The sequence below is a fragment of the Microcebus murinus genome, chromosome 19 (assembly GCF_040939455.1).
Source record: "Microcebus murinus isolate Inina chromosome 19, M.murinus_Inina_mat1.0, whole genome shotgun sequence".
Classification (NCBI taxonomy): Eukaryota; Metazoa; Chordata; class Mammalia; order Primates; family Cheirogaleidae; genus Microcebus; species Microcebus murinus.
The window spans coordinates 4,128,084-4,152,142 of NC_134122.1; the positions used below are offsets into that span (position 1 = coordinate 4,128,084).

Consider the following 24,059-nt stretch of genomic DNA (forward strand, 5'->3'; position numbering starts at 1 on the left):
TAGAGATTTTGTTGAATCTGTAGACCAATTTGGGGGAATACTGCCATCTTAACAATATTAAGTCTTCTGGTCCATGACTATGGGATGCCTTTCCATTCCTTTAGGTCTTTAATTTTTTTCAGCAATGTTTTAGAGTGTTCAGAGTAAAAGTTTTGAACTTCCTTAGTTAAATGTATTCCTAAGTATTAATATTTTATTCTTTCTGATGTTATTGTAAATTGCATTTTAAATATTTTTGATTTGTTTATTGATAATATATAGAAATAACACTGATTTTTTGCATAGTGATTTTATATCCTGAAGCTTTGCCAAACTCTTGTGTTAGCTGTGAACTTTGTGTGTGTGTGATTATTTGCCACTTCGTTGTTCAGATCACGGCTCTGAGAGGCGCTGAATGCAGGTATTGTCGGTAGTGACAGCAGGGTCCCTGCTCTTTCCACGGGCCTGGGACGCTTTTCCCGGCTGTGACACCCCGTCTCCTAATGAGATGACAGTCCTGCAGGGGCGGAGGTAGTGCTGGGCGCGACCCTCCGGCCGCCCCGCCCTGCGCTCACTCCGTCCTGCCCCCCAGGCCTACGAGAAGCGCTTCCCCACCTGCCCGCAGATCCCCGTCTTCCTGGGCAGCGAGGTCCTGCGCGAGTCCCGCAGCCCCGACGGGGCGGTGCACGTGGTGGAGCGGAGCTGCCGGCTGCGCGTGGACGCCCCTCGGCTGCTGCGGAAGGTGCGCAGGCGGGGGCAGGGGGCAGAGGTCAGAGGTCAGAGGTGGGGTGGGCAGAGGCGCAGGCACGGGGTGCGGGGCCAGGAGGTGGGGCGGGGGTGCGCGGGGGTCCGGATGGAGGTTCCGGGGTGGGGGCGGCCTGGTGCGAGAGGGGCGACAGCCAGGGGACTGGGGGGAACCGCGCAGGGTCCCAGGGGTTTGGCCCGGCTTGGGTGGGCGGCGGGGAGGGATCCGTGGCCCCGGGCCGGGGGAGTCTGGGTGGCCCTCCCGACTCGCCCCTGCCCTCCCGCGCAGATCGCGGGTGTCGAGCACGTGGTGTTCGTGCAGAGAAACGTCTTGAACTGGAAGGAGAGGACGCTCCTCATCGAGGCGCACAATGAGACCTTCGCCAGCCGCGTGGTGGTCCACGAGAACTGCAGCTACACGGTGAGCTGGACCCTCCCCGCGGGCCCCTCCCCGCCGGGACCCCCGCACCCAGCCCCGCTGTCCCGCCCAGGGCCTTGTCAGGGGTGAGCACGGAGGGTGCCCGGGCGCCTGCGCAGCTCCGGTAAACAGCAGAGACTTTGTTCTGAGTATTTCTCAAATATTTCTTGGAAACATACTATTCCTTGTTTATCCGAAATCCAAATGTGACTGACCTCCTGTATTTTATCTGCTAAATCCGGCACCCCTCTTCCCTTTTTCTCTCTCTCCTTTCCTTCTTTCTTTCAGGAAACTGTGCCTCAGTTTCCTCATCTGTAAAATGGGGTTAATAACCATGCCTACGGCATAGGTTGTGGTGAGGATTAAATGAAGTGCAATATACTATCCAAACCCCTTAGGCCAGGGCCTGGCACATACGAAGTCCTATGTAAGTGTTACCTTTTAATATAATTAATGATCATGGTGATTCTCCAGTACATACGACTGAGCACCTATCATGTGTCAGCACCTATCATGTGTTGGCACCCTGCCAAGCGCTGGGCACGCGGCTCGGCCCCATCTGCATGATGGGGCCCTCATGGAGCTGCCATTCCCCAGGGAGACCCAGAGGAGAAAAGCAGGTCCGCGGGGCTGTGTGTGCGCAGGGCTAGGAAGGGCGCGGGCAGATGGAACGGGCGCGGGTGGGAGGAGTGCTTCCTTAGCAGGTGCTGCTGAGGCTGCGGGCCCAGGGCTGGGCGGAGCCGCCCTGGAAGGGCTGGGAACAGAGTCCTGGGGGCGGGAACAGCATGAGTGAGGACTGAGGGCGATGAGCTGGATGGGACCCTGCTCCGCAGCCCCTGTCTTGCTGAGTGACGCGGGGCAAGTCGCTTCCCCTCCCTGGGCCACGCCATTCACACGCTACAACGGGACGGTGGCACGGCAGCGGGGGGCTGTTAGAAACGGCGGGGGTGCCCGTTTGCACGGCACGCCTCCAGCGCCTCTGGGCCCTCCCGTGTGTGGGGCGCTGTGGGCAGCAGCTGCCTTCACGCTCCTTCCCGTGGGGGCTCTCGGCCTGCGCCCCGCCGCGCCTCGCTCGCCAGCAGCACGAGGCTGCTGTGAAATGCAGCTTCCCCGGCGCCCCGCCCCCTCCGCCAGAAGTGGCTGGTGAGGGGGCCCAGGAATCTGCATACTTAGCAGACTCCTGGGCATGATTCTGCCCACAGATGTTTTTTTTCGCTGATATCTATTGATATATAAGAATATGTATTATACAGTAAAAATATAAATATATAAAAAATAACTGTTTTAAAATATACATCTAAAATGTATGGTATTGCTATATAAGTTATTTATATATTATATGCATGACATACTAAGCATATGTGTGTGTGTGAATGTGATTTTCTGCGTATACATACAGTATTTAAGGGGCAGGGCTGCAGGTATCAGACCCGCACTGTTCCCTGGGTGGCCCCTGGCACTGCTGTCCCCGACAGTGCTGCCAGGCTGTGACATGCTGTCCATCTCAGGCTTGGCAGAGCCCTCTCGGGGGGCATGGTGGCCCCACGCTAACACCCCGGCTTCATCCCTGCCTGGCCTTCAGGTCCACCCGGAGAATGAGGACTGGACTTGCTTCGAGCAGTCTGCCTCCCTGGACATCCGCTCCTTCTTTGGCTTTGAAAATGCCTTGGAGAAGATCGCCATGAAGCAGTACACCGCCAACATCAAGAGGGTGCGTTAGTCCTCGGCAGGACCTGCTCTGCCACCTGGCAACTCGAGTGACACCCGGCAAGAACCTGCCGGGGCCTCAGTCTTCCCATCTGTAAAATGGGTATTCTAGTAACAGCCAAATCACATGAGATAATGGGTGGAAAGTCACTGGCCTGTAATGAGGGTGCCCTCATCATTGTCCCCCCCCCCCAGATGTCCAGACATGTGAATGAATTCTCTGGACAGAAGAAGGACATTCCGTGGTGCTTTTTCCTGGTTAAAATGGTCACGTTTGTTTTAAAGGCCTCAGATGCATTGCTGAGCAAAGGCCTGTTCATGTAATGAAACGGGAAAAATTAATTTTGACAATGGATTTTATCCAGTGTGTCGTCGATATAAACGTACCAGAGAGCGGTGTCATGTATGTCGTTTCTCACTGTGTTTGGAAATCCGTGGGTGTTGGCGCTCAGAGCCTCTCTCCATTCGGACGGGCCACGTCTAGCTGCTCAGTCGCCACGAGTCGGGGCTGGAACCAGGGCGAGGTGGGGGGGGTTTCCCGGCTGTTGCGGTGACCCCGCTGTCCTTGGTCTGTCTGGCTTCAGGGGAAGGAGGTGATAGAGCATTACCTGAACGAGCTCACCTCCCAGGGCACCTCTCACATCCCCCGCTGGACGCCGGCCCCGGGCCGGGAGGAGGACGCCCGCGGCCAGGCTGGGCAGCGGGACGCTGGCTCCCCGGAGGCCGACGGGCCCAGCAGTGCCGCGGGCCCTGCTCGGGAGACGGTCAGCTCGGACGGTAGGTCGCTGCGGCCGAGGTCGCTCAGCCCTGGGAGCCTGCTGCGGGCTGTCTTGCTCCTTGGGTGGGGCCGGACCGCCTCGGTCCTCCTGGGGCTGGGGCTGGGTCTCGGAGTGACTCAGCCTCCTGCCTCTGCCCGCGGCCTCTCCCTCTCCCCATTCCGGTCCAACAGCCAGGGCTGGTTTATTTCTAGATCAGAAATCGATCTCTGGTGCCTTGACACTGCCTTTTCCTCTGGTTTTACAACTATTTTTAATTATATGAGTAATGCATGGTCATGGCAGGAAAAACATTCAAACTGCTTGGAAGATGTGACATAAGAAGTTAAGATTCCTTTCCTCTCCTTGGAGGCCACAGTAGTTGTGTGTTTGTGTTCTCTGAAGCTATCCAGGCTTATATGCGTATGTAACGTTACATATGTATACTCACACGGCTGTGCACACGCACTTGCACGGTATGCCTTATGTTGAACAAATGAGAACATATTGTAGGTTTTCTATTTCATATTTTGCTTTTTTTTTTTTTTTTTTTTTGAGACAGGGTCTCACTTTGTTGCCCAGGCTAGAGTGAGTGCTCTGGCGTCAGTCTAGCTCACAGCAACCTCAAACTCCTGGGCTCAAGCGATCCTCCTGCCTCAGCCTCCCGAGTAGCTAGGACTACAGGCATGCACCACCATGCCCGGCTAATTTTTTTCTATATATATTAGTTGGCCAATTAATTTCTTTCTATTTATAGTAGAGACGGGGTCTCACTCTTGCTCAGGCTGGTTTTGAACTCCTGACCTCGAGCAATACACTCGCCTCGGCTTCCCAGAGTGCTAGCATATATTGCTTTTTTTCACTCACTAATGTTGCTTGAACAACTTTCTGTAGAAGTGAATATGTCTCCTTTTGCTACTCTATAGTATGTGTGGTTGCACCACAACTTATTAATAAACATTTATTTATTATTACTATTTAGAGACTGAGTCTTGCTGTGTTGCCCAGGCTGGACTTGAACTCCCGGGCTCAAGCGATCCTCCCGCCTCAGTCTCCCGAGTATCTGGGACTACAGGTATGAGCCACCACACGTGGTTTATTTATTGATTATGTTTAATTACTAGTCTATTAGGCGAGTCCTCTATTGATGGAAATTTAAGTTGCTTCAGTTTTTCAAAAATGCAAATAGTGTGGTACATTTTTGTAAAGGGATTTTTTAAAAATTTGTAGGAGTATATACATAGCATAAATGCTGAGTAGAAGGTTATATGCAACTAAAATTTTGTTGGATTTGCCAATTAGACCTCCAAAGAGGTTATGCTGATCAGTCTCCCACTGAAGGTGTGTGACTGCCTATTCCTGCCTTCACCCCAGCTTCCCACAGACTCTTTGTAAAGATTTCACTTCTGAAAGGCAGTAAGAGTGATCACTGGTGGAGCAGTGATCAGTTCTTTCACTATGAGTAAGGTCAAGCATTATTTTTTCATGCTTAGTGACTCTGTTTTCCTTTGTTAGCTGAACTCCTGTTCTTGTCCTTTGTCCATTTTCCTGTTTGCCCATTGATTTCTTATTGTTTTGTAAGAGCTCTTTGTATATTACGGCAATTAGCCCTTTGTCACAGTTCAGATTTTAATTGACCTGGAAAATGTTCCTAATATAAAGGGGGAAAAAACAAACAAACTAGGATACGAACCACACATACACCATGAATCCAGTTTTAACCTTGTGCACGCCCCAGAGGGTGGGAAGTATCCTCATTTTTGAGGGTCAAAGAGGAGAAATCCCATCTCACAGTGAGATCCAGGTTTGGCCTAGCATGAGTTTTCAGAACCGCCTCGGAAATGTGCTGGAAAAATGACCGCCTTCAGAGTCCGAGGCCACAGCCTGGCTTGGAACCGTGTTTCAGAGCAGGGGCGGCCAGTGAGTGTGTGTGGGGGCTCCAGAAAGGGCAGGCCGCACGGTTAGGAGGTGTGCGGTGTCCCCTCTGGTCCTGGTGCCACCCCTGCTCCTCTCCAAGGGGACAAGCTGGACGCGGACTACATAGAGAGGTGCCTGGGCCGCCTCACGCCCATGCAGGAGAGCTGCCTGGTCCAGCTCCGGCGCTGGCTGCAGGAGACCCACAGAGGCAAGGTGGGTGCAGGGGTGGGGCCCCCTGGATCACATCCGGTTGGTGGCAGGTATGGTGGGGGGCATGGGGGACAGGGAGGAGGAAAGGTGAGATAGGAAATGAGTTTGTGTCCTCCAGCCCGAGCGTGCGCTCAAGAAAGGGCAGCTGTTCGTGGGGCTGGCCGTGCAAGACGGGCACAGGGAGGAGCAGCTGTCCCCGGGAAGAGAGGCGCCGTTCCCGGCACAAGGAGGGAGGGAGGTTAGGCGGCCACGATGCACAGACACTCTCTACTGTCCACCCCGTGGCTCTCTCTCTGCCTCGTGGTTGAGGGAGAATGTGGCCCTGTCCCCAGCGAAACACTCTGCAGAGCAGGCGAGGCGCAGGAGGCTCGCCGTCTGTGGTTTGTCCGCAGAGTTGGGGAACACCCCTGTGCGGGCCTTTTCCTTCTCCGTCCCTCAGATCCCCAAAGACGAGCACATCCTGCGCTTCCTGCGGGCCCGCGACTTCCACGTGGACAAGGCCCGGGAGATGCTGTGCCAGTCCCTGAGCTGGCGGAAGCAGCAGCAGGTGGACCTCCTCCTTCAGACCTGGCGGCCCCCCGCGCTCCTGCAGGAGTTCTACGCCGGGGGCTGGCACTACCAGGACGCAGGTGCGTGCCGCCCGGCCCTCCGCCACGCACAGACACAGCACGCTTCGGGCGGGCCACTTCACGCTAGCGCCTTGCTGCCGGTCCTTTCGACTCCCCGGGCACCTGGGAGGAGGCAGAACCAGAACAGGCTTCTGGGCTTGGGGAAGAGACACGCGTCCGTTCGCCGGGCGGGTGGGTTGGCCCCCACCAGTAGGTCACTGCAGTCAAATTCGCAGGGCTGGGCGTGGTGGCTCACGCCCGTAATCCCATTACTCTGGGAGGCCGAGGCGGGCGGATTGCTCGAGGTCAGGAGTTTGAGACCAGCCTGAGCAAGAGCGAGACCCCGTCTCTACTAAAAATAGAAAGAAATTGGTTGGCCAACTAATATATATAGAAAAAATTAGCTGGGCATGGTGGTGCACTCCTGTAGTCCCAGCTACTCGGGAGGCTGAGGCAGGAGGATCGCTTGAGCCCAGGAGATTGAGGTTGCTGTGAGCTGGGCTGACGCCACGGCACTCACTCTAGTCCGGGCAACAAAGTGAGACTCTGTCTCAAAAAAAAAAAACCACGTACGCGGGGCTGCGCGTACTTTGTGTTTCCTGGAGCTGCCATAACAAGTTGCCACAACCTTGGTGGCTTAGAACAACAGAAATTTATTCTGTCGTAGTCCTGGAGGCCAGAAGTCTGAAATCAAGCTGTCAGCTTCGCTCCGAAGGCTCTGGGGGGAGAATCGTTCCCCACTTTCCAGTAGCCTGGGGTGCCTTGGGCTGTTGTCATGTGTTTCTCTCTGGATGTCTCTGTGCCCTCTCCTCTTCTCATAAGGACCCCGGGTCGTTGGATTTAGGGCTCAACCTCAACCTCAGTGTGATTTCATCTTGAGATCCTCAACTAACTACATCTGCTCAGGCTGTTTCCAAGTGGGGTCCCATTTTAAAGTTCCAGTGGCCATGAGTTTTTGGGGGGCACTATTCCACCCACTCCACATATCTCTTCCGGATTTTTAAATTAAACTACCACTGAAGCCAATGCAAATTTTTTTAAAATGTCATTTATGTAAAAATTCCCATGTATTGGTTAGGGTAAGTGCTACGCTGGAGGTTCCGCTGGCGTGGGTCCTTTTCATACATGGTTGATCCTCGTTGCTTATGGATTCTGTATTTGCCACCTCCTGCTTGCTAAAATTTACTTGTCACCCCGAGTCAATATTCACGGGCTCTGGCGATGTTTCCCAGCCATGTGCAGAGTAGCAAAGAAGTCGAGTCACCTGAGGTGCACGTTCTCTGCTGGGGTTGGGCACGGAGACTCTCTGCCTCCTTGTTTCAACTCTCATACTGCAAACGGGTGTCCTTTTCTTGGCCTGTTTAGCGCCACATTTTAACATCTTTGTGCCTTTTTTGGGGTGCTTCCACTGTTTAAAACGGCCCCAAGAATAGCACTGAAATGTCGCCGAGTGCGCCTGAGTGCGAGAAGGCGGGGTGCGACTTAGGGAGAAAACACCTGTGCTCGCCGCGCCCCATCGGGCGGGAGTGACGGCGGGCGGCGGCAGGGACTGGCCGGGCCCTACTGAGCTACAGCCTGGGGGGCGAAGCTGTCACCCCTAGCTCTGACCTGTCCCCCCACCGGCTGCCCCCCTAAATAACAGTCTCTTCTCTTTGGCCCCATCCGAGAAGACGGCCGCCCCCTCTACATCCTGCGCCTGGGCCAGATGGACACCAAGGGCTTGATGAAGGCCGTGGGGGAGGAGGCGCTGCTGCGGCACGTGAGTCGGGGGCCGCCGCCCGCACCCCTGGCCGGGCTGCGCCTGGGGAGGGCCACCTGCCGGCCGAGCAGCGAGGCGGACCTTGGGCAGCTCCGTGTCTCCCTCCCAGGTTCTGTCCGTCAACGAGGAAGGGCAGAAGAGGTGTGCGGGGAACACAAAGCAGTTTGGCCGTCCCATCAGGCAAGAACCCCCCCCTAGATGACAGACGGCCGACGGGCACCCCGCATGTGCTCCGTGCCGGGCGCTCTGATTAGGTCCTCGCCGGCAGTCGCCGCCTGTGATGCTTTGTGGGCAGGGAGACAGACTCGGCGGGGCACAGGGCGCAGCAGGATCGGAATCAGGTCCCGAGTCGGGCTCAGGCCTGAGGACTTCATCCCCACCCCTGCCCTCAGCAGCCTCCTCGACTTTGCTCTCTGAGACCAGCTCTCCCGCCCGAGTTCTGCCCTGACTCATCCCGGGGGCAGACCGGCCTCGCGGGATCACGTTCTTTAACCACTGTCCACTTCTCGCTCCCCCCAGTGTCTGTCCCCGACCTGAGTTTCGCAGGGCATCACCCCGAAGGCAGTGAACCCCTCTGAGCTACAGCTTCCTTCGTCTGTAAAGTGGCTTTTTCGTGATCAAAAACAGTAACTACTAAAAAGAAGGCAAGCACGCATTATAGCACTTACTGTGTGCGCTGCAAGGTTCTTCTAAGCTCCTTGATCCATTTCATCCTCCCAGCAGCCCAGAGACACAGGGACGGTCAGGACCTGATGCTTCAGCGTTTTATCCCAGAATGTCCTGATCTTGGTGAAATTTAAGTTCCTTTGCCGTCTGGAGATTTCCCAAGGAAACATGTTGGGGTGGGGTGGGGGTGGGATCGATCAATCAAGGTCCTGGCTGGAAGAAGAATGCACCCCAGATGGTTCAGATGAGGGGGTGTCACACAGGGACTCCTTGCAGAGGTGTGTGCAGGTTTGAGGGAACAAATCTGGGACGCGGAGGCTCCCGGGGACCAGCCACTGCAGTGACGCGGTCATTTTCCCAATCAATTAGTAGTAGTGCAGTGGAGGCACAGAGAAGAACTTGGCCAAGGCCACACAGCAAGTGGCAGGGCTGGGATTCGAACCTGGGCCATCGGGCTGTGGGGTAGATGCTCTTAGTTGCCGTGCTCTCTTTAGTGGTCAGCACCGTTTCAACAGTTAACAGCGATAACCAGCTTTGACTGGGAGCCGGCTGTGCGCCGAGCTTGCGGGGCCCTCTCCACACACCATCTCGCCTAACCCCAACAGCAGCTGCCTGAGACGGGGCCTGTCACTGACCTCGCCACTGCCACGAGGCGGAAGGCCAGGTTGGTGGCCCTGCCACGCAGCTCTCGGGGCGGCAGGGGAGACTCAAGTTCAGGTGCTGGGCCTTGGAGTCCACGCCCGGAACCTCTGATCCACGGGAGCGTCCCGTGGCCCCGTCTGCTCCCAGCCGAGGCTCACCGAGCCTCCCGTCCCGTCCCCGGGGAGGGTGCCGGGGGCCCTGGGAGGTGGCAGCGCCAGGTGGAGCGGGGACCGTCTCTGCCGCAGCTCCTGGACCTGCCTGCTGGACCTGGAGGGGCTGAACATGCGGCACCTGTGGCGGCCCGGCGTGAAGGCGCTGCTGCGCATGCTCGAGGTGGTCCAGGACAACTACCCCGAGACCCTGGGCCGGCTGCTCATCGTGCGCGCGCCCCGCGTCTTCCCCGTGCTCTGGACGCTGGTAAGAGCCGGCGCGAGCCCCGCCCCCTCCCAGAGCCGCCTGGTTCTCCCTGGTCCTGTGTTCCTTTCAACACTTCATTGAGACGCGACTCCTCTGCCGTAAACATCTCTCAAAGCATAGAGCTCTGTGCTTTTGGGCACATCCACAGTTCTGCGGTGGCCACCACTGTCCAATTCCAGAACATTCCCATCACCCCCAAAAGAACCCCCGAGCCCGTGGGCAGTCCCTCCCCGTCCCCCAGCCCCTGGCAGCCACCAGTCTCCTTCCGGGTCTGTGCGTCTCCCTGTTGTGGACATTTCGCCAGAGTGGGGTCGTACGACGTGTGGCTTCTTCTGTCTGGCTCTTGTCACTGAGAACGGGGGTCCTCGAGGCCCTCGGTTGCAGCCTGTGTGGCCTCGTTCCTTCTCGTGGCTGAGTGCTGTCCCACTGCAGGGCGACCACAGCGCGTGTCTTCCGTGTTCCCCTTCTCGGGCGTGGGAGTCACACTCGGAATCCGGCCGTGTCCCTGGGACTCCCCTGAGCCAGTTCCAAGGAGCGTTTGGGCCCCGTCCCGTGGGGCTTTTACAACCTTCTGCCCACGCCCCACGGTGTGACACGCATGTTGTATGCAGCCCGGCACACAGGCGCTGCTGAACAAGAGGTCCGCAAAGTGCCGGCTCCTTTAATACGGACGACACCGTCTTGCCTGTTGTCTTCGGTTCTGTTCTGTTCAAAATAGGCCAGTCTTGCTGCACAAAATCGACTTTACAGCCCGCTGACAGTTTGTCACGTGCAGTTGGAGGCCTGTGCCCCGAGGCCTTGCTGCAGGGCAGTGCGGAGCGGGCCCCTCCAGGCCTGCACATCCCGAATCCGCTGTGAGCGCGTTGCCTGGGGTCGGGGAAGGCGTTGGGGAAGGAGCCGGGCGGTCAAGCTAAATCAGCCAGTCCGTGTTTTGCTAAGCACCTACTATGTGCCAGGCTCCTGTGCAGGCCCTGGGGTTTAGAGTGAACAAGCCAGCCACTGGGTCCCCAACCCCCCATGTCACAGGGTAGGGGAGGAGGATGAACCCCCAAGTAGAAGCACCGGGAGTTTCTGTGACAAGGACAAGAGGGTGTCAGGACTCTCAGAGAGACCGAGTCGGGCGGGGGCCGGTGCAGGGGCGTATTTCGATTGGGGAACGGAGGCGGGCCCCCTGAGGAGGTGACCTGAGGCTGAGACCTGAGGAAGGAGTGGGAGTCTTCCCAGGAAGAGCAGGAGGAAGCTGTGGCAGGCAGACCGCACAGCCTGGCCACAGGCCTGGAGACGGGACCCCGCTTGATGCTTTGGGGGAGTCCAGGGTGGCCCGAGCAGACAGGAGCAAAGGGGACCGCAGTGCCGGGGAAGGCCAGGAGTGCAGCCGGTGGTGGAGACGGGCCCTTGTCCTGGGGCAGTAGGGAGCCACGGAGGATTGTGAGCAGGGGAGGGCGCGGATGTGCTTATCGGGCAGAAAGTTCTCTGGCCTCTGTAGGTGCTTCCAGGCTCTGTAGGGCGGGGCTGGGGAGCAGGAGCTGCTTGCGAAGCGTTTTATCCCGAGTTGTCCTGATCTCTGTGCAAACCAAGTTCATGTGCTGCTTGGAGATTTCCTAGGAAGATGCTCACTGGGCGGGGTGGGGCTGAGTCAGCCCGCCGGGGCCCAGCTGGAAGCAGGGTTCACTTCCAGCAGCTCAGCGGCTGCCGGGGTGGGGGAGGGGAAAGGGGTGACTGCGAGTGGGTGTGGGGCTTCCCTTTGGGGCGAAGCACGTGTCTCGGAACCAGGCGGAGGTGGTGGCTGCACAGCGTAGTGGACGCATCGCGAGCCACTGACCGGTGCGCTTTAGGGTGATTAAGTCCATGTCATATCTGTGTCCCTGTCCGTGATTAAGTGACTAAGCCCAGGTCATAAGAGTTACCTCTCCGTGCAGAACCCGCCCCACCCTGCCTCCCCTCCTGCGTTTCAGATCAGCCCCTTCATCCACGAGAACACGCGGCAGAAGTTCCTCATCTACAGCGGCAGCAACTACCAGGGCCCCGGAGGCCTCGTGGACTACCTGGATAAGGACGTGATCCCCGACTTCCTCGGCGGGGAGAGCGTGGTGAGGCGGCCGGGGGCGGGGAGCCGGGCTGCTGGGCGGGGCGCTGCCCAGTGCGGACAGGGCTTGCTTTAGAAGCTGCCTCAAAGAGAGGTGACACCTCTCTGAGGTTGGGCCTTACCTTGGTTCTTTCAAACCTAGTGAGTGAGACAGAAGTTTCTGGAAGCCCAAAGACCAGGCCGGTCAAAGGCTCATCCATGCTGTACCTCCAGCAAAGGTGTTGCTGAGCAGGGGTGAGGGTTTGCCTGCTCACTTTGTGCCCTCTGATGCAGGTGACACCCATGTCCAGGTGGCCCTGGGCCCTGCAGCTGGCAGACCCAAAGGGACCGGCCCACAGCCACACAGCTGGGATGGTCAGGCCACCGCTTCAAGGGAGGCAGCATCCAGACCCCTTTAACCACCTGCCCCGGGGGTGAAATGAAAGGCAGCGCGGAGCCTAGGTCACAACTTGGTCATCTCACGTGGCCCTCAGTGGGCAGAGCTATCGTAACAAAAATACCAGCGAGCTTGCATCATTTCTGGATAAAAACGTCTTTTCCTAGGAATTTAGCTGGACTTGCCCGTTCCCTCCACTGGTTGTAATACGTCACACACAGGATTTATTTTTAGTGCATGGGCCTGCCGATCTGAGGGTGACTTACTGACGGACGCTGGCAGTGACCTCACTTGTTGATCCTAGTGTTTCAGCAGGTGACATGAGGGCAGAGATCATTGTTTGGTGACGGCAGAGGGTCTCCCAAGGCCGGGCCATCCGGGCACCTTGACTTGGGGAAACCTGCAGATCAGGACAGTTGAGAGACTGCTCCCTCCCCACTACCGACAGGGAGGTGCACTGCTCGGGTGCAGTGTGAGGGTCCCCTGGCCCAGACGTCAGCCCTGCATCGGGGTAAGGGACATGAGCCTAGGGGGCTGACTTTGTGCCCTGGCCCAGCCACTTGCTGCTGTGTGATCGTAGGCAAGTGGCCTGACTTCTCTGAGCCTCTGTTTCCTATCTCTGTGAAATAATTGTCCCTGCTGGGTTGGTGGCTCTGGGGCCTAAATGGCGTCACAAAAGCCCCCCACGCAGCTCAGCAAGGGGTGGCTGTGCAAGTTGTTTTGGGGCTCATAGAGCCCCCTTCTGTGGGCCAGCCCAGCCAGGCCAGCCAGGCACCGACCTGCCACCCTCTGTGTCTGACCCACAGTGCAACGTCCCCGAAGGAGGGCTGGTCCCCAAGTCGTGCTACCTGACGGAGGAGGAGCAGGAGCAGGCAGACCAGCAGCGGCAGTGGAGTGAGACCTACCACTCGGCCAGCGTGCTCCGCGGGGCCCCCCACGAGGTGCTGGGCCTGGCCTGGGCAGGCCGTGGGCTGGGGTGTCGCCTTAGGTCAGGTTCCCGGGAAATGAGGCCTAAGGCGATGATTATCGCGATTTGTCTCGGGTGGGGAGGCAGTGGGCGTGGGAAGGAATCCCAGCAGGGAGTTCTGGAACGCCCCCTGGGCTGTCAGTCCTGGCTGTGGGTCGCCCCAGGGGGGACGGCCCAGGCGGTTCAGAGAGAGGCGGGTCCATTTGCCCAGGGCAGCTCTCGGACAAGGGGGCAGCTGGGGGCCTTAGCAGCCCCCCCCCCGTCCCTGTGGCGGGGAATGAGCACGTGGCCCAGCAGAGGAGACCCCCCATGGGCGCCCACAGCAGCCCCTGCTACCGTTGTCCCTGAGCCAGCGCACCCCTCTCAGCTGGGACCCTCAGACCACACCTGTCTCACCTGTGTCCGAGCAGGTCGCGGTGGAGATTCTGGAAGGGGAGTCGGTCATCACCTGGGACTTCGACATCCTGCGGGGGGACGTGGTGTTCAGCCTGTACCACACCAGGCGCGTGCCCAGGCCGGGCCCCCGGGAGCAGCTGGTCGACAGAGGCTGGGTGCTCGGCAGGGACTACAGCCGCGTGGAGGCGCCCCTCCTCTGCCGGGAGGGGGAGAGCATCCAGGTTCGCGTCTCAGGATCACGGGTTCACTCATCAAGAGGTGCTGAGGGCACACAGTGGCTGGGCCTTCCTCGGCCTGTAGACCCAGCACTGCAGTCTCTGCTCCTGTCCTTAAAGGCCGGCACTGTCTCTTCCGTGTCTCCAACCTCCCTGCCCTTTCTCTTGTAAGGACTCCAGCCCTCTAGATCCTTAACTGCAAAGGCTCTCTTTCCAACTAGGGTCATACTCTGAGGTTCTGGTTAGTTATGAACTTTGGGGGGACACTAGTCAGCCCACCACATTTCCTCATGCTCATGCAGAGAGAAGGACAAGGGTGTTGGAATTGGAAGTCCAAGTTCTCTGTATGACTTGAAGGGGCTTCAACATGGAAGACCGTGAGGAGTGGCCGGGTCCTGAAGTGGGGAGGGGCGATGAGGTTCCAGGTGAAGGAACAGAAAGAACAAAGTGGAGGCCGGGCACGGTGGCTCACACCTGTAATCCTAACACTTTGGGAGGCCGAGGTGGGTGGATTGCTCGAGGTCAGGAGTTCGAAACCAGCCTGAGCAAGAGCGAGACCCCGTCTCTACTATAAATAGAAAGAAATTAATTGGCCAACTCATATATATAGAAAAAATTAGCCAGGCATGATGGCGCATACCTGTAGTCCCAGCTACTCGGGAGGCTGAGGCAGGAGGATTGCTTGAGCCCAGGAGTTTGAGGTTGCTGTGAGCTAGGCTGACGCCTCGGCACTCACTCTAGCCTGGGCAACAAAGCGAGACTCTGTCTCCAAAAAAAAAAAAAAAAAAAAAAAAGAAAGTAGAGGCAGCAGGGAGAAGGTGGGGGATGATGTGGGGGCAGGGCAAGTGCTGGGAAGCGGTAGGCAGCCAGTTGCATGGGAGGGAAGGTGCCAATGTCCTGGGGTCAGTGGGCAGATGTCTGATGCAGGCTCTGTAGGTCTGGAACAGAAGTTGGATGTAGAACTGGAATGCCAGCCCCCAGCTGGCCCCAGGGTTGCAGGTGGGCATCACCCCCTGGCCCCCAGATACACACAGGACACACACAGAGCCACCTGCACAAGCCCTGGTGACCACCGCAGCTCCCACGGCAGGTTCCAAGGGGGACAGAGCAGATGGCTATCTTGCACGTCACTTGCCAGCCACCCCTGGTTCTCACTGAACATCTCAACTCTTCTCAGAGTTGCACTTGAAACAACCAACACCTCCCTTTCCTGCTCTCCACTGCCCACAACAAACTCTAACACCTGTGAGCTCCCCGCCCGATACCTCTCCAAATCCCAGAACAAAAGCCCCACAAAATCCAGGTGTTTCTCACCTGTGCCGGCCTGCAGCCGCATCCCCACCCAGGCCTCGCCTTCCCCCAGGTTAAGAGAGAGGCTCTGGTCCCAGGGCTGCAGCGGGGTGTGGCGGGAGGGGACAGCAAGGATGGCCTCGGGAGGCCCTCAGAGACGGTTTGCTGGTGGATCGGCAAAAGGACAGAGGGAGGAGGGCCCCATTCTCCAGGCCTGGTGACGGGGAGCCCATGCAGGCTCAGTCCCCAGGGGGACCAGGGCCTCAAGGTGTGGCTGCTGTGTTTCAGGGCTCCCACGTGACCCGGTGGCCTGGGGTCTACCTGCTCCAGTGGCAGATGCACAGCCCCCCCAGCAGCGTGGCCTGCAGCCTCCCGGGGGTGGATGATGTCCTGACGGCCCTGCACAGCCCTGGCCCCAAGTGCAAGCTGCTGTACTACTTCGAGGTGCTCGCATCTGAGGACTTCAGGTAGGAGACCTGGGACCCCTCTGCAGGCCAGGCTGCCCCCCACCCCATGCAGTACCCCTTCCTTTGGGCTGGGGCCTCGGATTCAGGGGCACGCTGAGCACGCAGACGTCCCCTCCCTGCACAGCATCGCTGGAACTCTCCAGAGCACCTCAGCATGAGAAAGGGCGGCCGACTCACTGTCACAGACTCTCGGAATGAAACCCCAGGCAGCAGCCCACCACGTCACAGCAGTTGGGGTGGGGGCGGAGACCTCCCCTCACTCCTAGAATTCCACAGGGTCAAGAATTATTCTAGAATATTCTAGGATGGTGTCTCACGGATGACTCTCCCCAAGTTGTTGCTTTCAGAGAGACGGGAGTGCAGTGGCTGAGAGCTGTGCAAGTCGCCTCACTTCTCTGAGCCTCGGGCACCCCATACCTTAAATGGGAGCCACCAGAGCCCCTGCCCCATGGCCTTTCATGAGGATGAAATGGCTGGGGGCCCCCTGCCACCTGGGCGCACACAGCAGGGATGGCAGAAATGCCGGGGTGGGAGATTGGAGGAGGAGCAGGCAACTTCTTCAAAGCCTTGCATTTTACCTTTTAAAAATGAATGTGATTTTGCATCCTGCTTTGTGCCACACCTGTGTTAGTTCCCATGTAAAATTAATGTTTTGAATTCTTTACCTGGGGTAAATTGAGGCTCCAGGAGCGTGCCCAGTCTGGACCCTGAGTCCCAGGTAGAGCTCCAGGGATCCCAGCCCAGTGTGAGGAATACTGGGCCAGAGTCCATCCATAGAGGGACCCCAGAGCTTGTTGGGGACTGGTGGTTCACCAGTTTTCACTTTTTGTGAAGCGGCGTGTTTTGGCCACCGGTCCTCCGGGAGGGCCTCGGAGGCCAGAGGGGTGGGCTGGACATTGCACGCCTGGGCTGGTCAGCATGGGGACATTGCTGCCCTGTCCTTCCATGGCTGCATGAGAAAATCTGTTCAAGGGCTCTTGGTCACCCTCAGGGGACAGGAGCTGGGCTGGGTCCTGAGGGGACCACACAGACAGGGTGTGCCGTCACGGAGCAGGGGGCCAGAGGCTCACACCTGAGTATAAGTGTGGGCAGCAATGATGCCATGCCCAAGGTCACCCAGCCGGGAGGTGCTAGGGGACCTAACCCAGAGCACAGGACAGGAGCCTGGCCTAGGTAGGAGAAGGGGGGTGGGGGAACCTGGAGAGCCACAGTGGAGTTGAGATCTAAGGGGTGTACACCCAAGTCACCAGGGGGCGCATTGATTCTGCAGCTCTGGGGAGGGTGGGATTTCTGCATCTCTCTCTCTCTCTTTTTTTTAAGATGGGGTCTTGCTATGTTGCCCAGGCTTGCCACAAACTCCTTGGCCCAAGCGATCCTCCCACCTGAGCCTCCTGAATAGCTGCGGCTACAGGCTCATGCCACTGTGCTGGGCAAGATTCCGCATCTCTCACAAGCTCTGGGTGCTGCTGGGCCCAGGACCACACTTCGAGTAGCAGGGCCCTAACGCTGCACCGTCCACTTTGCTAGCACTGGCCACCTGCAGCAATTTAACTTAGCAAGTAGAAGGAAACAGAATGAACCATTCAGTTACTCAGTGGCACTGGCCACATTTCCAGTGCTAGAGAGCCCCACGGGGCCAGTGGCCACCGCCTTGGACAGTGCAGATATAGGACATGTCTGTTGTCACAAAATTATCGTGGGCAACACTACTCTGAAGCTTGGAGCCAGCTCAGCACATGCAAAAGCGGCTGGAGGAGCCGGAAGGGGGCCTGTGTGGTTTGAGAGCAGAGAGTGAGGGGAAGTGACTCAGGACATGGGGCCAGGGACTCCCCAGCCTGTGGGGACCTCTGGGCCATGCTAGGGCCCCAAGTCAGGGCAGCCCGAGTGGTTTGTGGCAGGCTATGGCTGGTTTGGGGCTCTGTGTGGGGAGACCGGGTGCAGGGAATGGGTGGCGCTTCATTTCTCCTCATTGCGTCACTTGCTTTTCCCCGGGCCCTTGGCCGGGGGCCCTGGGGCGGTTGACAGCCTTGTGGAAGGAGCCCTGGGGCCTCATTTGCGGCACCAACAGCTTTTGCACTGCGTGTGTCGGCCCAAAGGTAACCTGCGCCGTGCCCTTCCTCCCCAGGGGCTCCAGGTCCAGCCTGGAATCCTGCACCAGCGGCTTCTCCCAGCTCAGCGCCGCCACCTCGGCCTCCTCCTCCGGCCAGTCCCACAGCAGCTCCCTGGTCTCCAGATAGCCGGGCCGGCGCTCCGGGGCAGCCGCTCAGCCCGCGCGTCCGGAAGTGTCCAGAGGAGAAGCCAGCTTGCCGCGAGGCCTGGGACCACGAGGGCCGGAGCCCCGGGCCGGGACGCTGCCAACGTCGGGGTGTCCGGGGCGGACGGCGGGGAGCCAGCCCGGGGCTCCCGGGGTCGCGAGGGCAGAACCAGCTCCTCCGGCTTCGCGTCGAGAAAGGCCAAGGCCAAGCGCTCCGACCACTCTCAGGTCCCCCTGGATCCCGGACCCGTCACTGGTTCTCGCCCCGCCCCCGCCCCCGCCCCCCGCCCCCACTCGGCTGCATCAGGGAGCTTCCTTCTCCCCAAAGTTCCAGTCCTCACCCCAGAACCGAGGCTTAGGCTGCTGGGGGCCCCGGTCAATTCCTGAACCAATCACAGTTGCTGAGGAGAACGGAGAACGGTGATTGGCCAGCCTTGTTGGTCATGTGTCCAACCTGGACCAATCACTGTGACCTGGAATGGGGGCAGTACAGTGATTGGCCAGTCTGGATCACATGCCCCTCTCTGGAGCCAACCAGGTGGCCTGAAAGGGGCAAGGAGGTGCCTCCAAGAATATTGGGGTCCCCCTAAGAAGAAGCGGGAAAGGATGCCGGGCAGGCACCAGTGACAGCGTTTCGGCCTGGCATTCGATGGCATAACAATGTCCCCTGTCCCAAGATGTGCTTGGAGGGCGGTTATGTGACTTACAGGCCCTGCTCTCTGTGGGGACTGAAATCCATATCCCAGCACTCGGGGGGAGCCCTAACCCTGACACCCCGACTCGGAGCCGGTGGGCTTCTGCTAAGTTTCAGGCACAGACCGGGCGGCTCAGGCTGTCTGTATGCCCCTCTGTGAGGTCCCTGTCTCTCCCGGGGAGCTGTTTAGTTACGAGTTTTTCCTGTTTAAGCCACAGAAACCTACCTCCCAGGTGCTTAGGCACAAAGGATGACCATTCATGCCCATACGTGGGCGCAGGTAACTGGCCAGTCCAGGAGTTCCTGGTAAGGCTGGATCCAGCGTCTCGGCGTGACATCAGGGCTCCCCTGTGGGCTGGAGCTGTTGTCTCTGCCCTCGGCGGGTCTGACTCTGGAGCCAGCTGTCATACTGCCACGGCTTTCCCCAGCTGCTACACGGGGGAGTCCTAGGTTTCTAGGGGCCTGAGGACATTTCTCCTTTCCTTTCCTGGGCCACCCAAAGGCAGCAGGTCAGAGGTCACCAAATGGCAGCCTGAAGTCTGATATGAACTGCCTTTAGTGTTGGGTTTTTGGCTTTAGAGTGGTTTAAAAATTGGGGCATTTCTCATAGAAATGAGAATTTCTGGCTTCCGTTAGGCATTTGGGAGTGTTGGCAAAATGGGGCCACTATTGCTGCATGAAGGCAACACCTCTGTGTCCTGATATGGGGCCACACCCTTATGGACTAGTGCCCAGCCCATACCACACACCCTCACGATCTGCCTGTGAGGGACCTCACTGACCTAGCTCCGTCTGCAGCCTGGGCTCCTTTCTAGGGCCCGAGAGGCGCCTCTTGTCTCTTAGCTTTGCTTAGAGTTGGGGTCATCTCTGGCAGAGTCACTGGGCCAAGGAGTGGGTGTACGACCACAGCAGGGGTGAGGACCCTCACACCCTCTTGGTTCCCCTCCTGAGTGCTTTCTCCCCCAGGAGAAACCCAGCTCAAACTGGCTTAGCAGCAAAGGGAACTCCCTGGGTCCTGTATTTGGGGTGGCTGAGGGTGGGTCTTGCTCCAGGTATGGCTGGACCCAGGAGCCCAATGTCCTCAGGCCTCTCAACTGCACCCAGGCCTCTTGACCCCACATCTCTGCATACTGACCTCATTCTTTCTTCCACTTGCTGGGAAAGGTGGCTGTCAGCGGCCCCAAGCCTATAACCACAGGGTCACGAACTCTAAGACAGAGACACTTTCCCATCTCAAATCTCATGGAAGGCTCTGATTGGCCCATCTTGAGTCACATGCTCACTGCTGTGGACCATATTGGCAAGGAGCCCACGACTGGCATTTCCTCCACAAGCGACAGTGGGACTGGGGAGGCCCAGGCCCCCAGTGGACAAGAGGAGCCAGTCCACAGAACCAGCGAGAGCCCACAGTGGTGTCTGCTACAGACCCCTCCCGAGTGGAGTTCTCTGGGACCCCCACTGAAGCATCGTCAATGGGCCATTCGTATTGCCTTTGGGAAGCTGCAGTTCAAAATAATCCAAGGAAGGGGCTGCCAAGCTTTTGGCTTTTAAATTTCCCCCACGCCAAAGGCTGGACGCTCCATCTTGTTCATTGATCCATTGTGGCTGGGACAGAAACCACCCACTCTCCACGTGACTGTCGGAGTTTGGGAGCCTGGGTCTTGCATTTAGACCAGGGCTCAAACCCCAGCCTGCCTCCCACTAGCTGGGTAACCTCAAGCAGGTGACTTAACCTCTCTGTGCCTCAGTTTCCTCCTCTTTAAAAGTGGGGACAGCAGTGCCTACCTCCCTGGGCTGCAGTGGGATGAGAAGAGAGAGCGGCTGAGAAGTTCTCAGCACGGCGCACCCAGAACGCGTTCACTGACTGCCTGCGACAATTCTGATTATTTAATGCTTCTTATCCAAAGACTCCAGGCTCCTTCCTGAGGACGCCTGTCGCTGTTTTTCACGAGGCAGCGGGGCTCGGAGTGTCACGTGCATCCAGAGAAGAGGAGACGTGGAGATACTGTTTCCCCTAGGCGTGCAGTCCGACTTTCCCTTTTAAAAAAACCTGTTTTCTGGGCAGATGCACTATCTGAAAGATCTGTGTGGTATTTCCCTCAGCAGTTAGAGACCTTTCCCTAGAGGCTGAAGAGTTTGAGGGTGTTTTTCCCTCTACTCTGCACTCTCTGGAATTCCGCCCCCACCCATAACATTTCTTGTTCAATGTGAGTAGCATCGTTCTTTTCACCGGTCTGTTTCGGGCCGTGAAACATGACGTCTTTTGTTCGCCCCTGGTCATTTGCTTCCACCAGAAGCAGTAAACATTTCAGACTTGGATATACTTCTGTTGTCAGCTTCCTAAAACCCTGGAGGTTTTGCCTGGGCTTGTTCAAGAACGTTCCAGCGGTTGTTTATAAGACTTTGGAGCATCTCAGCAGGGCTGGTATCACCCAAGGGGTTGCAAATTGGTTCTTGGGGGGCGGGAGAGAGGATAACACTTTTTATGTGCAAAGTGCAGAGGTACTGTATGAGTTCCCTCGAGTTGCTGTACCACAAACTCGGTAGCTGAGAACAACAGCAACTGATTCTTTATCCACACCGTTCCAGACGCTGGAAGCCCAGAATCAAGGTGCTGGCAGGGCCACGCTCCTGTGGAAGGCTCTAGGGGAGGGTCCTATTTGCCTCTCCCAGTCCTGGTGGTGCCAGGCGTTCCTTGGCTTGTGGTCCCACCACTCCGGTCTCTGTCCCCATCACTGCCTTCCTCCCCGTGTGTCTCCTTTTAAAAGGACACCAGCCATTGGATTTAGGGCCCATCCTAAATCCAGTATAATATCATCTTGACATCCTTAACTCATTATATCTGCAAAGACCTTATACAAATAAGGTCATATTCTAAAGTTCTGGGTGGACATGCACTTTGGGGGATGGCATTCAACCCACTGCACATGCACACAGTATATAAAGAGATGCATAGCGTATCAGTGGTATTAAAACGCAGGCCTCTTGGGGCCCACTCAGCACTGCTGAGATTCCACCTGCTGGTTACCCAGGTGGATGCCCCATGGGGCTTTACCAAAGAGCCAGACCTGGTGTCCTGGAGCACCACATCCCAGGACAGCCACAGTGCTGACATCAGAAGGAATGTGAGTGGCCCAGGGTGCCACCTGTCCTTCCTGTGAGCTCTCCTGGGGCTTGGAACAGGTGTTCTGGCAGCCACATAGGTTGTGGGACTCTGAAAAGGTTCTTCTGTCTTGGAGCTGGGGCCAGGGGCTGTCACTTGGGAGAGCAGAGGAGGTGTGGTTCCTTTGTGTGATGGCTTGAGGGTCACCTGTCTCCCCAGCTCCTGTTCCCCAGCCCTGCCCAGCACAGCTCCTCAAGGGAGGAGACAGCCCTCCCCGCCTCGATCCAGCACCTCCTGCTGTGACTCTCCATGGATTGCTCTGGAACGTGGGTGGCGGGTTCTTGAAGGAACAGCCAGCTGACTCGTGGGTGCGGCGGGTGAGAAAGAACAGCCTCGTGGCAGGAAGACGGCTCCCGAGGGTGGGCGGGAGCTGGGATCAGGTCTGAGCTGCCGGTCCCTGCTGACGTCTGTCTTAGCCACGGTGACTCCCCAGGGGCTTCTGGGCGCCTGGACCCAGAGAGGGCAAAACATGCCTAGGGCCCCCTCGTGGCCCAGAGGCTGCCCCTGGGACCGGCTCTTCCTCCGGGGCGCAGACCTCTGGGACCTCTGCGGAGGGGGGTCTCGGGCATTAGCTGCTGCCGTGGGAGCGGGGGCAGGGCCAGGACCGCCCAGGGACGTCAGAGGTGGCTGTGGCCGACAAATGTCTCCCTAGCCCTCCTCCCACTCCCCTCCCTCCAGCTCCCAACCCCACCATGGCATTCTGGAGGGGTATGGGTCCCCAGAAAGCACCATTTAAAACCTCTGACTTAGCTTTCTGGGGCCATGATTTTCTTGAGACAAGGACAGCCGATGAAGGCTGTGGACACATGCTCGAATTTCCTTTCCATTTCAGGGCTTCAGGGAGCCCTGAGAGCCCGCCCACTGCGCCAGGGTCAGCAGATTTCTGGAGGTTTCCCTGATACTGAGGTCCTAGGCAGAGCACCCCGCAGCAGAGGTGTGTCGCTGTGGCAACCGCCCAGCACACAGAACTCTCAGGGGTCCCAGTCTGTCAGCAGAGAGGTCTTCAGCCACAACTAGGAGGTCGAGGAGGGGATCCTTGCACTGCCATGACCAGTCCCCATGAATCCCTGACCAGCTCTCCTGAAACTCGATGGCTTTATATTTGGGTCTCAAGAGTACCGCCCCCCCGACCAATACCAAAGGGAGATATTGGAATCTCAGACACGGTTCTGCCTCCTGCTCCATGTCCCACCTGAGCTCTGCAGTCCAACATCTAAATGCCCGAGTCCAAAACCATGCCTCTCCCGTAACGGTGCTTAATGAGTGTTACACTCTTTGGGTTGCCAGAAAACTAATACAAACCGCCTCGCACAAAAATGGGACTATATGGGTCCATGTCATTGGGAAGCCCAAGAGTGAACTTCAGGTATAGCTGGATCCAGGGGCTCAAATCCCACCCGAGGTTTGGCCCTTCCCATTTGGCTCACTCTCTGCACCTCTTGGTGCAGGTTAATCTTCATCTCTGTGTGGCCCACCGCCTGGCAGCTGGGCAGTGCCATCCAAAGAGTTTCTTCCTCCCATTCCAGCAGAAGTTCCGGGGTGGGCACTGACTGGCGGGCCTGGGACAGGTGCCCACCTCTGAGGCCCACCTGGAACTTGGGGGAGGGGTGCCAGCCACACCACCTGGACGGAGAGTGGGGGAGAGGCAGGGTCTCGAAGGACACGCGCTGGATCCTGCAGCCAGGGCTCCGGATGCCCTGGCGCCTCCCCGGCACCCTCATCACCATGGGAGGCTTCTGGATGCAGGACACCGCCACCTGCCCTCCGACGGCGACCTCTGGCTGCAGGAGCACACTGGGGCCTGCGTGGGGCAGCCCGGCCGTGCCGGGGCCCAGCCCTGGAGCCGCCCCCTGCCGCTGATGAGAGGGTGCCAGCCGGCAGACACCCCAGCTTCCCCGCCCTCGAGTGGTTCCACCCAGCCTGTTCCACGGCAGCCCTGAGCCCAGGTGCCCACCGCACCGACCTGCTCACTAACGCGCCTGCCCTTCCCTGTCCCTGCCAGCGCGTCCCGGTCGCCGCCCACACAGACCACTTGCTCCCACAGCCTTGCCTCAGCTCCTCCTGGGGACCCAGCTTAAGACGGGGCAGTGACTAGAAGGGGCTGGTGACAGCTGGCAGTGACGAGTTACAGTGAAACTCCACGGGGCCACAGCGTGTTGAAGTGACTCACCGGGGCCCCCAGCACGCCGTGGCGGGCCGTCTTCCGTGAGGCTGTGCCGCCCCCAGGCCTGGAACCCACCACGCTGGCGCACAGCACTGTCACTCCTGACTCAGCTGCCAGCACAGCAGGGGACGCAGATGTCCCCTCAGAGGCCAAGCCTTTTAGGCC

General features: G+C 58.1%; 1 protein-coding gene across 1 annotated transcript in view; it reads left to right on the forward strand.

Moving 5' to 3' along the window:
• The window catches only part of SEC14L5 (SEC14 like lipid binding 5), a 37,371-nt gene extending 16,424 nt beyond the window's left edge, over nucleotides 1-20,947 (forward strand). The window contains exons 3-16 of the mRNA XM_012743766.3: nucleotides 572-721; nucleotides 1,013-1,144; nucleotides 2,724-2,852; nucleotides 3,433-3,625; nucleotides 5,621-5,733; nucleotides 6,170-6,359; nucleotides 8,009-8,097; nucleotides 8,207-8,277; nucleotides 9,651-9,822; nucleotides 11,778-11,912; nucleotides 13,091-13,225; nucleotides 13,662-13,868; nucleotides 15,441-15,619; nucleotides 17,745-20,947. Coding sequence (XP_012599220.2) covers nucleotides 572-721; nucleotides 1,013-1,144; nucleotides 2,724-2,852; nucleotides 3,433-3,625; nucleotides 5,621-5,733; nucleotides 6,170-6,359; nucleotides 8,009-8,097; nucleotides 8,207-8,277; nucleotides 9,651-9,822; nucleotides 11,778-11,912; nucleotides 13,091-13,225; nucleotides 13,662-13,868; nucleotides 15,441-15,619; nucleotides 17,745-17,856 — 2,007 coding nt within the window. The 3' untranslated portion in view covers nucleotides 17,857-20,947. The remainder of the gene's footprint in view (nucleotides 1-571; nucleotides 722-1,012; nucleotides 1,145-2,723; nucleotides 2,853-3,432; nucleotides 3,626-5,620; nucleotides 5,734-6,169; nucleotides 6,360-8,008; nucleotides 8,098-8,206; nucleotides 8,278-9,650; nucleotides 9,823-11,777; nucleotides 11,913-13,090; nucleotides 13,226-13,661; nucleotides 13,869-15,440; nucleotides 15,620-17,744) is intronic.
• The last annotated feature ends 3,112 nt before the right edge of the window (nucleotides 20,948-24,059 follow it).